Consider the following 16,306-nt stretch of genomic DNA (forward strand, 5'->3'; position numbering starts at 1 on the left):
CTGACTTGGAACTATATCGCCGTTTCATCACTATCGCTGGATCAAAATCCTGGAGCTCCCTAAAAGCACTTTGTTTTTTTTTATTCATTCATGTGATGTGGGCATTGCTGGCTGGGCCAGCATTTATTGCCCATCTCTAATTTCCCCTGAGGTGGTGGTGGTGAGCTGCCTTCTTGAACCGCTGCAGTCCATGTGGTGTAGGTACACCCACAGCTCTGTTAGGGAGGGAGTTCCAGGATTTTGACCCAGCAACAGTGAAGGAAAGGCAATATATTTCTAACTCAGGGTGGTGTGTGGCTTGGAGGGGAGCTTCCAGGTGGTGGTGTTCCGATGTATTCTTCTAAATGGGAGCAGTCATGGGTTTGGAAGGTGCTGTCTAAGGAGGCTTGGTGAGTTCCTGCAGTGTATCTTATAGATGGTGCACACTGCTGCCACTGTGCATCAGTGGTGGAGAGAGTGAACATTTGTGGAAGGGGTACAAATCAAGCGAGCTGCTTTGTCCTGGATGGTGTCGAGCTTCTTGAGTGTTGTGGGAGCTGCACTCATCCAGGCAAGTGGAGAGTATTCCATCACATGTACCTTGTAGATGGTGGACAGGCTTTGGGGAGTCAGGAGGTGAGTTGCGCACCGCAGGATTCCTAGCCTTTGACTTGCTCTTATAACCACAATATTTATACGGCTAGTCCAGTTCAGTTTCTGGTCAATGGTAACCCCCAGGATGTTGATAGTGGGGGAAATCAGTGATGGTAGTGCCAAGGGACAATAGTTAGATTCTCTCTTGCTGGACATGGTCATTGCCTGGCAATTATGTGGCACGAATGTTACTTGCTATTTGTCAGCCCAAGCCTGGATATCGTCCAGGTCTTGCTGCATTTGGACATGGATTGCTTCAGTATCTGAGGAGTCATGAATGGTGAACATTGTGCAATCATCAATGAATATCCCCACTTCTGACCTCATGATGGTCATTGATGAAGCAACTGAAGATGTTTGGGTTGAGGACACTACCCTGAGGAACTCCTGCAGTGATGTCCTGGAGCTGAGATGACTGGCCTCCAACAAACACAACAATCTTCCTTTATGCTTGGTATGACTACAACCAGCAGAGAGTTTTCCCCCTGTTTCCCATTGACTCCAGTTTTGCTGAGGCTCCTTGATGCTACACTCAGTCAAATGGTGCCCTGATGTCAAGGGCAGTCACTCTCGCCTCACCTGAGGAGTTCAGCTCTTTTGTCCATATTTGAACCAAGGCTGTAATGAGGTCAGGAGCTGAGTGATCCTGGCAGAACCGAAACTGAGCAGTAATTGAGCAGAAATTGATGGGGCAGTAATTGGCCGGGTTGGATTTGTCCTGCTTTTTATGTACAGGACATACCTGGGCAATTTTTCACATAGCCAGTGTTGTAGCTGTACTGGAACAACTTGGCTAGGGGTGTGGCAAGTTCTGGAGCACAAGTCTTCAGTACTATTGCTGGAATATTGTCAGGGCCCATAGCCTTTGCAGTATCCAGTGCCTTCAGCCGTTTCTTGATATCACGTGGAGTGAATCGATTTGGCTGAAGACTGGCCTTCTCCCGCCAGAGAAAGCCGAGATGGACCATCCACCGAAGGTTGTTGCCTCCAAATCACCTCCCATTCTGACTTGGAACTATGTCGCCGTTGCATCATAATCGCTGGGTCAAAATCCTGGAACTCCCTAACAGCACTGTCAGTTTTTTTGCACTGTAACAAAGCCACAAACTGCAGCAGTTCAAGAAGGCAGATCAGCACAGTGGTTAAAAAGGTATTTGAGTTTTATAAATAGACACGGAGTACAAAAGCAAAAAGCTGCGTTGAACTTTAATTAAAAAACTGCATCACTCTCAACTGGAACAGTGTGTCCAATTCTGGGCATTGCAATTTAGGAAGGATGTGAAGGCTTGAGAGATGGTACAGAAAAGATTTACACCAATAGCTCCAGGGATAAAGGACTTTAGTTATGTGGATAGGCTGAGAAAGCTAGGATTGCTCACCTTCGTGAAGAGAGGTGAGGTGTTCAAGATTATAAAAGGGTATAGACAGAGTAGATAGAGAGCAACTATTCTTGTTGGCGGAAGAGTGGAGAACCAGGAGACATCAGTGGATGTGAATGGAGAAAGAAGACACAGGAAGAACTTTGTTTTCTAATTAGCGAGTGGTCAGGATCTGGAATGCACTGCCTGAGATTGTAGTGGAGGCAGATTCAATCATGATTTTCAAAAGATAAAATTGGAACCACTGAAGAGAAGCAATTGCAGGGCTATGGAGAAAGGGGAGAGAGCTGACACGGACCTGATGTGTCAAATGGCCTCCTTCTGTGCTACACCATTCTATGATTCTCAAGGGAAATTCTGGCCTTGTCAGCAATGCTCATATCCCAAGAACAAATAAAAAGAAGTTTCAAAGAGATTTGGAGGGCCAGATACATGGATAATTTGAAATTTCTGATTAGGCATAGAGAGTAATCAAAAAAACTAATAGAACGCTGGCATTTATATGGAGAGGATTACAAGGAGGTAAAAGTTATAATAAGTCCTGGTTAGACCACGCTGTGAGCACTTTGTACTGTGAGAAATGGGAAACCACACCTTCAGAAGGATATATTAGCCTTGGAGGGAGCGCAGTGTTGTTTTACCAGAATTAAACATTGACTCCAAGAGCTATGTTATGAGAAGCGATTCCACAAGCTGGGGTTGTATTCCCTGGGATCTACAAAGATAAGGGTGATTTGATCAAAGTTTTCAAGATTATAAGGGAAACAGATAGGTTAGACAAAGAAACTACTTCTGCTGGCTGGGGAGCATAATTTAAAATTAGAACCAGGGCTTTCAGGAATGAAGTTGGGGAACACTTTTACACAAAAGGGTAGTGGAAGTTAGAAAGGTGAAACTCTCTTCCTCAAATAGCAATTGGTGCGAGATCACTTGTTAATTGTTCCCATGCTACTACTTATGAATAAAGAATTATATGCCGAAATTTGCAGGTTACATTAAATGAGGAGGCACAGTGAGTTGTGTGGATGGCAACAAGAGTTACAAAAGGGACACAGATTAAGTGACTGGACCAAAATATAGCACTGTAGCTCAATGTAGAGAAATGGGAAGATCGTCTACTTTGAATCTTGGGAAAAACAGGTTGAATATTTTCTTCATGGTGAGAAACTCGGAACTGTAAAGAAGCCAATGGAATTGGGTGTCCATTACAAATAACAAAGCTCTTACAGAGACACAAAATATGTTCCTATGTTCCTAAAAGTAACTGAAAAGGCAAATGAAATGTTGGCTCAAGGGGGCTTGAATACCCAAGTGAGCAATGCTTCAGTTATGCAGAACCTTAGTCAGACTCCATCTGGAGTACTGGATTCAGTTTTGGACACCCAACTTTAGATGGATGTATTGGCTTTTGAAAGGGTAAAGTACAAATTCACCAGAATGGTAACAATTCCTAAAGGGTTAAATCAGGGGGACAGCTTAGTGTATATTTGGCTTGTATTCCCTATAGTTTAGGAGGTTGAGGGATGCTTCAAATCCAGATACTTAATTTGAAAAGAATTCAATAGGGTAAATGCAGAGAAGCTATTCCTTCTAATGTGGGAATCCAGAACAGGACAGCATAATCTTACAATTGGAGCGTGGCCATTCAGGAGTGAAATCAGGAGGCAATTTTTCACACGAAGGATGGTGGAAAGCTGAAACTCTCTCCCCCAAAAGGCTGTGGACTGTGGGGCAATTCAAATCTTCAGGACTTTTGTTGGCTAAGGGATTCAGGAAAGATGCAGAAAAGGCATGTAAATGGAATCGAGGTACAAAACAGTCATGATCTAATTGAATGGCAGAACAGGCTTGAGGACTGACTTACCTTCTTCTGTTCCTATCATCTTAGAATAAGAGTCAGTTGATGTTTTAGGTTTAGTATTTTCCAGAACTGAAATATATTATGGCTGAACTGCAACTAATAAGGAGCAGAAAACAGAGATAACTTTTTCAAGATTGAAGAATCTGAGCTTATTAAAAAATCTCTTCCCCTACTCCATATACACTCAATATTAGCAAAGCTCTGCTTTGTACACAGCCCACTTCCTCAGTTACAGCAAACAAGCGCACAATAATTCATGTACTTACAGAGGACTTGCTGTCTTCTGCGAACTCTTCTCTGTCCTCTTTTCTTGCTTTGCTTTTAGTCGGGCTTCAGCTTTTTCCAGCTTCTTAGCATCTACTGTCTGAAATCACATGACATGAAAACAGGAGAAAGTGAAATTCTTAACTCAAGAAGAATATCTAAATCTCAGTGATGTTACCATTTGAAAATGGGATAACCCAAATGTTTTACTCCCTCCCCAACTCTTCTCCCCCTAACCCTAAAGTTTTCCCCCTGCTCCCTTGTAGATGTTGATCTCCTCTCTTGGATACATAACTGCATTCAACCCTCGACCAAGTAGCCATTTTTCACGCCCTGCTCTGGGCATTGGATGTTGACAGGTTATTTGACTAGGAGGGGCTGGGACAGGACAACTCAATCATGTCCAACAGTGTCCTCACTGACACTCCCCATGAACCCATGAGGAGAGCAAGCAAGAATCTTGACTGTATTTTTTTCCTCCCTAACGCTGGGCACTAAGGCCAGCTTAAGCACTCAAACTTGGATTGGATAACTCAGTACAGGCTAGAATCCATAATTAAGGGAGGGTATTGATTTTCTCAGCATCCTGCTATAATGTGATCTGGGACATATTAACATGGATAAATAAATTGGTAGACTGACAGGAAACAGAGCATGGGGATAAATGTGTCTTTTTCGGGTTAGCAAAGCTGTAACCACTGGATTGTCACAGGGGTCAGTGCTGGAGCCTCAACTACTTACAATCAATATCAATGACTTGGAAGAAGGAACCAAATGCATGGTGTCATCGGCAAATTTAGACGTGATTTTATTGAAACATATAAGATCCTGAGGGGACTTGATAGAGTGGATACTGGGAGGATGTTTCCTCTTGTGGGGGAGACTAAGAGTACGGGACATAGTTTAAAAATAAGAGGTCTCCCTTTTTAAGACTGAGATGAGGAGAAATTTTTCCTCTGGGGGTTGTTAATATGTGGAATTCTGTTCAGAAGAGCAGTGGAGACTGGGTCATTAAATTTATTCAATGTTAGGTGGATTTTTGATGGAAAAGGGAGTCAAGGCTTAAGGGGGCATACAGGAAAAAGTGGAATTCACACCATAACCAGATCGGCCATGATCTTATTGAATGGGAGAACAAGCTCGAAGGACCGAATGGCCTACTCCTCCTCCTAAGTTCTATGTTCCTATATCTAGCTAATAGTAGCATCCTATTCAAAGGATCGCTTCCAGGCTACTGCAAGCCCATCTGATTTACTTGCTCTTTGAACTAAAAGAAACCATTAGCATACAGTGGTGCCCTGCAAAGCCATGCACAAAGAACACAAAGTGGCCAAAGTTGTAACAAGCAATGGAAAGAATTGCAACAACACAGATCAGGGTCTCATGTTGGTGCTTGTGGCTTAATTATATTGTTACATCATGTTCACAGACAGCACAGGAACATGTCATTTGGCCCAACAAGTCTCTGCTGATGTTTATAATCTACACAGGCGTCCTCCCATCCAGCGCCTTACACATGAGGTACAGGATCTAAAGCTGTGGCCTCCCACTTAGTAGAGTTGCCAACTCCAGGAATATCCTTGACTCTTCAGAAATTAAAGAATAATCTCATTGACTGCTGTGAGCATCCTGAAAAAAACATTGGGACAATAAAAAAGTATTGTCTGTTATTTTTCATTTTCATTAATTATTTTTGTCTATTAATTATAAAAAGACCGGATAGGCTGTTTTACTGAGAGGGGCTGTTGGAAGCAGGTCATATGCTGAACCCTCCAGAAATATATCCAATCAAGAATATATCAAACTAGAGTTGCCAAACCCATCATTCAGTGGTTTCTTCTGGCAGCTTTGAAAGAACTGGGCTCGAACAAAAACAAAACCACATGGATAGAAGATTGGCTGTCTGGCAGGAGGCAGAGAGTGGGGATAAGGGGGTCCATCTCAGGATGGCGGCTGGTGACTAGTGGAGTTCCACAGGGGTCAGTGTTGAGACCACAACTTTTCACTTTATACATTAATGATCTAGATGAAGGAACTGAGGGCATCCTGGCTAAGTTTGCAGATGATACAAAGATGGATGGAGGGACAGGTAGTATTAAGGAGGCGGGGAGGCTGCAGAAGGATTTAAACAGGTTAGGAGAATGGGCAAAGAAGTTGCAGATCAAATACAACGTGGGGAAGTGTGAGGTCATGCACTTTGGTAGGAAGAATAGAGGCATAGACTATTTTCTAAATGGGGAGAGAATTCAGAAATCTGGAGTGCAAAGGGACTTGGGAGTCCTAGTCCAGGATTCTCTTAAGGTTAACTTGCAGGTTGAGTCGGTAGTTAGGAAGGCAAATGCAATGTTGGCATTTATTTCGAGAGGACTAGAATATAAAAGCAGGGATGTGCTGCTGAGGCTTAAAAGGGCTCTGGTCAGACCACATTTAAAATATTGTGAGCAATTTTGGGCCCCGTATCTCAGGAAGGATGTGCTGGCCCTGGAGAGGGTCCAGAGGAGGTTCACGAGAATGATCCCAGGAATGAAAGGCTTAACATATGAGGAACGTTTGAGGACTCTGGGTCTCTACTCAATGGAGTTTAGAAGGATGAGTGGGGATCTGATTGAAACTTACAGAATACTGAAAGGCCTGGATAGATTGGACGTGGGGAAGATGTTTCCATTAGTAGGAGAGACTAGGACCCGAGGGCACAGCCTCAAAGTAAAGGGAAGACCTTTTAGAACAGCGATGAGGAGAAACTTCTTTAGCCAGAGAGTGGTGAATCTATGGAACTCATTGCCACAGAAGGCTGTGGAGGCCAGGTCATTAAGTGTATTTAAGACCGAGATAGATAGGTTCTTGATTGGTAAGGGGATCAAAGGTTATGGGGAGAAGGTGGGAGAATGGGGTTGAGAAACTTATCAGCCATGATTGAATGGCGGAGCAGACTCGATGGGCCGAATGGCCTAATTTCTGCTCCTATGTCTTATGGTAATGAATTGGATCTTTGAAAACTCAAAGCAATTCCTGATGATAGTATAGTGAGGGGGATTTACACAATTCTCTGCCACAAAAGCTGTGTTGCCTGCCCGATGCCAAGGTTCGGGACATATGCTCAGGACTGGAGAGAAACTTGCAGTGGGAGGGGGAGGATCCAGTTGTCGTGGTCCACGTAGGTACCAATGACATAGGCAGAACTAGGAAAGAGGTTCTGCGTAGTCAGTATGAGGAGCTAGGTACCAAATTAAGACGCAGAACCTCAAAGGTAATAATTTCCAGGTTATTACCTGAGCTATGTAAAAAGTGGCATAGGGCAAATAAGATTAGAGAGATGAATGTGACATCACAGGAAATAAGCAATTTGATTGGTTGGAGGAGCTAGCTGTTTGGCTTCCAGTGAGCATCTAGTAAGTGTTTAAGGTTCATTCTATTCCTACGGTTTAAAATAAAGTAGGAACAGTACTTTTGGTAAGGTTTATTAAGTAGAACCAAGTAATATAAAGTTAATAGAAGTAAACCAAAGTAAAATAAAGTAAAAGAGAAAGAAATAAATTGAAGCCATGGCAGGACAGCTCAGTCGTGTGGAATGCATGTCCTGTAATATGGGAGAAGTCACGGGCGCTCCTGATGTCCTAGATGACCACATGTACAGGGAGTGTCACCAGCCCCAGAACCTTGTGCTCCAGCTTTCAGAGCTCGGCAGCGGCTGGAGTCACTGTGGCACATCGGCAAGGCTGAGAGCTATGTGGATAGCACGTTCAGAGTGGCAGTCACTCCACAGTTTAGGAGCCTGGGGGCAGAAAGGGAATGGGTGATCAACAGTCAGTCCAAGAAAACTGGGCAGGTAGTGCAGGAGTCCCTGTGGTCCCGCTCACAAATCGGTTTTCTGTTTTGGAAGCTGGTGAGGGCACTGGTTCCTCAGATGAGTGCAGTCAGAGCCAGGTTTGTGGCACCACGAGTGGCTCAGCTGTACTCGAGGGGAGGAAAAGGAAAGGAAGAGCTATAGTGATAGCGGTTTTGTTAGTTAGGGGAACAGGCAGGCGTTTGTGGCCGTAGCCATGACTCCAGGATGGTATGTTGCCTCCCTGGTGCCAGGGTCAAGGATGTCACGGAGCAGCTAAAGGACATTCTTCTGGGGTGGGTGATCAGCCAGTGGTCGTGGTCCACGTTGGTGCCAATGATTTAGATAGGAAAGGGGATGAAGTCCTGAAAGCAGACTTTAGGGAGCTAGGAAGGAAGGAGAATGAAAAGCAGGACGTCTAAAACAGTAATCTCAGGATTACTTCTAGTCCCACGTGCAAGTGAGTATAGAAATAGGAGAAATGAGTGATTAACTGCATCGCTGGAAAACTGGTGTAGGAGAGAGGGCACCAGACTTCCAGGGCATTGGGACCGGTTATGGGAAAGCTGGGAACTGTACAAGCTGGATGGTCTACACCTGAACAGGACTGGGGTGAATATCCTCACAGGGAGATTTGCTAGTACTGTTGCAGTGGCGGTGGGGGTGGGTGAGTTTAAACTAGATTGGCAGGGGGATGGGAACATGAGGGCAAAGTCAGGGCCGGGAACAGGAGATGGAGAGTTAGTGAGTGACTCTGAAAGACAGAAGCACAGGTTAAAAAGTGTACAGCACAGGAATGTGGCAGTGTTAAAAGGTATATCTATATATATATATATATATATATATATATAAATGCAAGGCGTACAGCAAATAAAGCCAATGAGCTGAGGGCACAGATAGACACATGGCAGCATGATATCATTGCTATATTGGAAACTTAGCTAAGGAGGTGCAAAAATGGCAGCTCAACCTCCCTGGATAGAGGGTTTTCAGACAGGATAAGGGAGGGGGATAGAAAAGGTGGGGGTGTAGCATTATCAGTTAAAGAATCAACTACAGCTGTGAGGAGGGATGATATACTAAATGAGGTGTCAAATGAGGCCATCTGGGTTGAGCTCAGGAATAAAAAAGAGGCAGACACATGCTAGGAGTGTACTCCAGACCCCCCAATATTGGAAGAGATATGCTCTTAACGTATTGGTAAAACATCTTACGATTTTATTTGATATTTCCTGCCAATATTTTTTTGTATCCTTGCTTTGCTTCCCTAATTTCCATTTTCACTTCACCTTTGTACTTTCTATACTCCTCTAGGCTTTTTACAGCATTAAGTCTTTTGTGACTGTCATAAGCTTTCTTAAGAGCAAATATGTCGGCAGGTTTCTGAGTGCAAAAACAATAGGGCAGTAATAGTTGGGGACTTCAACTACCCTAATATCAGTTGGGATGCAACTCTAGATCTAGTCTTAGGGAATGAAGCTGGGCAAGTGGATGAAGTAGCAGTGGGGGACCATTTTGGAGATAGTGACCATAATACAGTTAGATTTAGCATCATTGTGGTGAAGGACATAGATAGGACAGGAGAGAAAGTTCTAAATTGGTGGAAGTTAAATTTTATGAAGCTCAGAGGTGAACTGGCAAGAGTGGACTGGATAGAGCTATTAGAAGGAAAAACTGTGTCAAATCAGTGGGAGGCATTTGAAAGTGAGATTCTATGGGCACAGTGTAGGCGTGTCCCAACAAAAAAAAATGGGTGGTACTGCCAAATCTGGAGCCCCCTGATTATCTAGAAGCATACAGGCCAAGATAAAGCAGAAAAAGAAAGCTTATGACAGTCACAAAAGACTTAATGCTGTAAAAAGCCGAGAGGAGTATAGAAAGTACAAAGGTGAAGTGAAAATGGAAATTAGGAAAGCAAAGCAAGGATACAAAAAAATATTGGCAGGTAATATCAAAGAAAATCATAAGATGTTTTACCAATATGTTAAGAGCAATAGAATAACTGAGGAAAGGGTCGGGCCTATCAGAGATGTACATGCGAACTTGTGCGTTGATGCCGAAGATGTGGCAGAGTTCTCAATGAGTACTTTGTCTCTGTCTTCACGAAGGAGGGGGATGTTGCAGACATTCTAGTTCACGAGGAGGAATGTGAAACATTAGATACAACAAGCAAGAGAGAGGAAGTCCTGGAGCAATTGACATCCTTGAAGGGGCATAAGTCACCAGGGCCGGATGGGTTATATCCCAGGCTGTTAAAGGAAGCCAGGGAGGAAATAGTGGATGCTCTGAGGATCATTTTCCAATCCTCACTAGATATAGGCAAGGTACCAGAGGATTGGAGGTCTGCAAATATTGTACCATTATTTAAAAGGGTGCGAGGGATAAGCCAGAAAACTACAGACTGGTCAGTGTACCTTCAGTGGCGGGCAAATTATTGGAATTAATTCTGAGACACAGGTAAACTGTCACTTAGAAAGGCACAGATTGATCAGGGACAGTCAGCATGGTTTTGTTGGGGGAAGATCATGTCTTACTAACATAATGGAGTTTGTTGAGGAAATAACAAGGAGGGTTGATGAGGGTAGTGCAGTGGATGTGGTCTACGTAGATTTTAGTAAGACAAGGCAGACTGATCAGAAAAGTGAGATCCAATGGGATACAGGGGAAGGTGGCAAGTTGGATCCAAAATTGGCTCAGCGACAGGAAACAAAGGGTAATAGTCGATAGATGTTTTTACGAATGGAAAACTGTTTCCGATAGTGTTCCACAGGGCTGAGTGTTGGGGCCCTTGCTGTTTGCTGTATGTATTAATGATTTGGACATAAAGTGGGAGGTATGATTGGGAAATTTGCAGATGACACAAAAATTGGTCTTGTAGCTGATAATGAAGAGGATAGCTGTTGTCTCCAGAATGATATTAATGGTTTGGTTGAGTGGACAGAAAAGTAGAAATAGAATTCAATCCGGAAAATTGTGAGGTAATGCATTTGGGGAGGGCAAACAAAGCAAGAGATGCTCAATAAACAGGAGGATATTGAAAGGGGTTGAGGAAGTGAGTGACCTCGGAGTACATGTCCACAGGTCCCTGGAGGTGGCAAAACAGGTGGATAAGGTGTAAATAAAGCATATGGAACGCTTCCCTTTATTGGGTGAGGTATTGAATACAAAAGCAGGGATGTGATGCTGGAATTGTAAAAAGTGCTGGTTAGGCCATAGCTGAAATTTTGTGTACAGTTCTGATCACCACATTACAGGAAGGGCATAATTGCTCTACAGAGAGTACAGAGAAGATTTACAAGAATGCTCCCAGGGCTTGAAAATTGCAGTTATGAGGAAGGATTGGATAGGTTAGGGATGTTTCCCTTAGAACAGAGGTGGCTGAGGGGTGACTTAATTGAGGGGTGCAAAATTGTGAGGGTCCTAGATAGGGCAAACAGTAAAGACTTGTTTCCCTTAGCTGAGGGATCAATTACCAGGGGGCATAGATTTAAGGTGATTGGTAGAAGGATTAGAGGGGACGAGGAAAAACTTTTTCACCCAGAGGGTGGTGGGTGTCAGGAATTTCACTGCCTAAGCTGGTGGTTGAGGTTGAAATGCTCAAAGCATTTAAAAGGTACTTGGATCTGCATCTGAAGCGCAGTAACCTGCAAGGCTACGGACCAGGTGCTGGAAAGCAGGATTAAAATGAGCAGCTAGTGTGCTTGCACACGAACAGGAGAGCGAGCACATCCTGAGTGGGGCACAGCCAGAGTGGGTATTCGGAATTTGGTGCAAAGCGGGAATTCGGTGCACAGGGGACGAGGTGCTCTTGCGTTTTTTCCTTGCTATCCAACTTCCTTAAACCTTCAGAGCATGCTGCAGCTATAGAGGCTACAAGGGAAAGGAATCACTGGTAAGTACTGGGTAAGGTATTTACTACTTTAATTGCTTATAGTTTAAGGTCTTTTTGTGGTTTAGAGTTTGTATACTCTACAGTAAGGAGGATCAGGAAGGAAGGGCGCTAGAGTAATTGACTTAAAAGGTTTAATTTAAAGGGATAAGTCATGGCAGCAGCGCTCAAAGCCGTGGTGTGCTCCTCGTGCTCCATGTGGGAAGCCGGGGACATTTCCAGTACCCGGGACCAGCATGTGTGCAGGAAGTGTGTCCAGCTGCAGCTCCTGGAAGCTCGGGTTTCAGAGCTGGAACGGCGGCTGGGGACACTGTGGAGCATCCGCGAGTCTGAAAGCATCATGAATAGTACGTTTAGAGAGGTGGTCACACCGCAGATGAAGGGACTTGAGGAAGGAAGGGAATGGGTAACCACCAGGCAGTCCAAGAGAAACAGGCAAGTAGTTCAGGAGTCCCCTGGGGTCCCGCTCGCAAATCGGTATTCCATTTTGGAGGCTGATGAGGGCGCTGGTTCCTCCAGGGAGTGCGGACAGAGCCAGGCTTCTGGCACCATAAGCAGCCTGTTTGTACAGGAGGGGAGGAAGAGAGGAACAGCAATAGTAATAGGGGATTCTATAGTCAGGGGAACAGGTAGGCGCTACTGTGGCCGTCAACATGACTCCAGGATGGTATGTTGCCTCCCTGCTGCCAGGGTCCGGGATGTCACTGAACGGCTGCAGGGCATCCTGAAGGGGAAGGGTGATAAGGCAGAGGTCATGGTACATGTTGGTACCAATGACATAGGTAGAAAGAGGGATGGGGTCTTGCATCAAGAATTCAGGGAATTAGGCAGTATACTGAAAAGCAAGACCTCTCGGGTTGTAATCTCTGGAATACTCCCAGTGCCATGTGCTAGCGAGCTCAGAAATAGGAGAATAGCACAGATGAATAAGTGGCTTAAGAGTTGGTGCAGGAGGGAGGGTTTTAGATTCCTGGATCACTGGGACCATTTCTGTAGGGCCCATAAGGAACCAAGGGGGCAATCTATGGGTGGAGCCAGGGGACATCGCTAGAGTGTTAAATGAATACTTCACGTCCGTCTTCACCCAAGAGAATGAGGATGAAGGTATTGAACTCGGGGAGAGAGACTGCAAGGTTCTTCAGCAAATTGATATAGAGAGTGACAAGGTATTGGAGGTGTTGGCAGGCTTAAAAGTGGACAAATCTCCAGGTTCGGATGATTTGTATCCCAGACTGCTGACGGTGGCAAGGGAGGAGATTGCAGGGGCTCTGACCCAAATTTTTAATTCCTCTCTGGCCACGGGAGAGGTGCCAGAGGACTGGAGAACAGCTAATGTGGTTCCGCAATTTAAGAACGGTTGTAGAGATAAGCCAGGCAACTACAGGCCAGTGAGTCTCACGTCAGTGGTAGGGAAACTATTGGAGAAATTTCTGAAGGAGAGTATCTATCTCCACTTGGAGAGGCAATGTTTTGATCAGGGATAGTCAGCATGGCTTTGTCAGAGGGAGGTCATGCCTAACAAATTTGATTGAATTTTTTGAGGAAGTGACCAGGTGTGTAGATGAGGGTAGTGCAGTTGATGTAGTTTATATGGGTTTCATCAAAGCCTTTGACAAGGTCCCACATGGGAGACTTATAAAGAAGGCAAAGGCACATGGGATACAGGGTAATTTGATAAGGTGGATTCAAAATTGGCTTAGTTGTAGGAGGCAGAGGGTGATGACAGAAGGATGCTTTAGTGACTGGAAGCCAGTGTCCAGTGGCATACCACAGGGATCTGTGCTCGGTCCCCTATTATTTGTCATTTATACAAACAACATAGATGACTATGTGGGGGGTAGGATTAGTAAGTTTACGGATCACACAAAGATTGACCAAGTGGTTAACAGTGAGATTAAGTGTCTTGGGCTACAGGATGATATAAACGGGATAGTCAAATGGGCAGATAAGTGGCAGATGGAATTTAACCCTGAAAAGTGTGAGGTGATACACTTTGGAAGGAGTAATTTGACAAGGAAGTATTCAACGAACGGCATGGCACTAGGAAGTTCTGAGGAACAAAGGGACCTTGGCGTGTGTGTCCATAGATCTCTGAAGGTGGAGGGGCATGTCAGTGGGGTGGTGAAAAAGGCATATGGGACACTTGCCTTTATCAATCAAGGCATAGATTACAAAAGTCAGGAGGTCATGTTGGAGTTGTATAGAATCTTGGTGAGGCCACAGCTGGAGTACTGTGTGCAGTTCTGGTCGCCACATTATAGGAAGGATGTGATTGCACTGGAGGGGGTGCAGAGGAGATTCACCAGGATGTTGCCTGGGATGAAACATTTAAGTTATGAAGAGAGGTTGGATAGACTTGAGCTGTTTTCGTTGGAGCAGAGAAGACTGAGGGGCGACCTGATCGAGGTGTACAAGATTATGAGGGGCATGGGCAGGGTGGATAGGGAGCAGCTGTTCCCCTTATTTGAAGGATCAGTCGCAAGAGGGCGTAAGTTCAAGGTGAGAGGCAGGAGGTTTAGAGGGGGGATGTGAGGAAAAACTTTTTTACCCAGAGAGTGGTGACGGTCTGGAATGCACTGCCTGGGAGGATGGTGGAGGCAGGTTGCCTCACATCCTTTAAAAAGTACCTGGATGAGCATTTGGCACGTCATAACATTCAAGGCTATGGGCCAAGTCCTGGTAAATGGGATTAGGTAGGTAGGTCAGGTGTTTCTCACATGTCAGTGCAGACCCGATGGGCCGAAGGGCCTCTTCTGCACTGTGATTCTGTGATTAGTTTCTTTTTCATCTTTTTCTGGCTGGCAGACATTATGGGCTGAATGGCCTCTTTCTGCTCAGTAACTTTTCTATGATTCTATGGTTCTAAAGTGTGGCTCAAAGACAGGTGTCGGAGAAGTGGGTTCCAGTTCGTGGGACACTGGCATCATTACTGGGAAAAGTGGGGTCTGAACCGTTGGGATGGTCTACACCTGAACCGTGCGGGGACCAATGTTCTCACGAGCTGCATAACTAGGGTAGCAGAGAGGGCTTTAAACTAAACAAGGGGAGTGAGGGACCAAGCTTGGGTAGATGTGGCAAATCAAGTGGTAGATTCAAAACAGGGGACCATAGTAGTAATATGGGACATGGAGGGTCATGGAATAGAGGAAGGGACAGATAGCTAAAACCTAAGAATACACCAATAATCAAGACTAGATGTTATTAAGATAACAAAAAGACAAAACTAAAGGCTCCGTATCTGAATGTGTGTAGCATTCAGAATAAAGTAAATTACATTGAAGTAAATAAATATGATGATAGCCGTAATGGAGACATGGCTGCAGGATGACAAGGATCCTCAATATACGGAGGGGGATACAACAATCAAGAAGAATAGGAAGCTAGGTAAAGGTGGAGGGGTAGCACTGTTAATTAAAGATGGCATTGGTGCAATAGTTAAAGATGACACTGGTTCAGGAGATCAGTTTGTAGAATCATGATTATAGAATCAATGTGTGGAGATGAGAAACAGTAGGGGAAGAAGTCACCAGTGGCAATGACCTACAGGCCCCCAAGCAGTAACCACAACAAAGGAAAAATTATATAAGAAATACTGGGTGCTTGTGATAAAGGGACGGCAATAATCACGGGCGATTTCAATCTACATATAAACTGGAAAAATCAGATTGGCAGTAGTAGCCTGGATTAGGAATTCATACGATGTTTTTGAGATAGTTTCTTAGAGCAGCATGATCTGGACCCAACCAGAGAGCAGGTTATATTAAACTTGGTATTATGCAATGTGACAAGATTAATGACCTCAGAGTGAAGGCACCCGGAGGTAGCAGCAGCCACAACATGATTGAATTTTACATCCAGTTTGAAAGGGGGAAGAATGGGTCTAAGACTAGTATTTTAAACATAAATAAAGGTAACTATGTGGGCATGAGAGCTGAGTTAGCTGAAGTGAACTAGGATACTAGGTTAGAGGATACAGCAATAGAGGAGCAGTGACAGGCATTTAAGGGGACAGTTAGGAATATTCAGAATAAGTATATTCCTACCATAAAGAAATATTCTAAGAGAAGGATCCACCATCCATGGTTAACTAAAGAAGTTAAGGAAAGCAATAAACTTAAGGAAAAAGCGTATACCTGTGCAAAGATGAGTGGCAGGTCAGGTGATCGGTCAGAATATAAAGAATGGCAGAGAATGACTAAAATATTAACCAGGAGAAAGAAATTTGACGACGAGAGGAAACTCGCCAGAAATGCATAAACAGATAGCAAGAGCTTCTGCAGGTACTTAAAAAGGAAAAGAGTAAGTAAAGTGAGTGAGAATGGGGAGTTAATGGTAATAATAAGGAAATGGTGGATGAAATGAACAAATATTTTGCTTCCCTCTTCCCTATAGAAGATACAAAAAAAATTCCAGTAATAGCCATGAATCAAGAGGTGGAAGGGAGAGGGGAGTTTGGT

At 44.3% G+C, this 16,306-nt stretch overlaps 1 protein-coding gene across 2 annotated transcripts in view; it reads right to left on the bottom strand.

Annotated features, from left to right (window-relative positions):
* The window catches only part of abcf3 (ATP-binding cassette, sub-family F (GCN20), member 3), a 144,413-nt gene that overhangs the window by 92,012 nt on the left and 36,095 nt on the right, over positions 1-16,306 (bottom strand). For both annotated transcript variants that reach the window (XM_078564404.1, XM_078564405.1), the window contains one exon: positions 4,140-4,237. In XM_078564404.1, the coding sequence (XP_078420530.1) occupies positions 4,140-4,237 (98 nt within the window). The remainder of the gene's footprint in view (positions 1-4,139; positions 4,238-16,306) is intronic.

Source organism: Cetorhinus maximus, chromosome 19, assembly GCF_964194155.1.
Source record: "Cetorhinus maximus chromosome 19, sCetMax3.hap1.1, whole genome shotgun sequence".
NCBI lineage: Eukaryota > Metazoa > Chordata > Chondrichthyes > Lamniformes > Cetorhinidae > Cetorhinus > Cetorhinus maximus.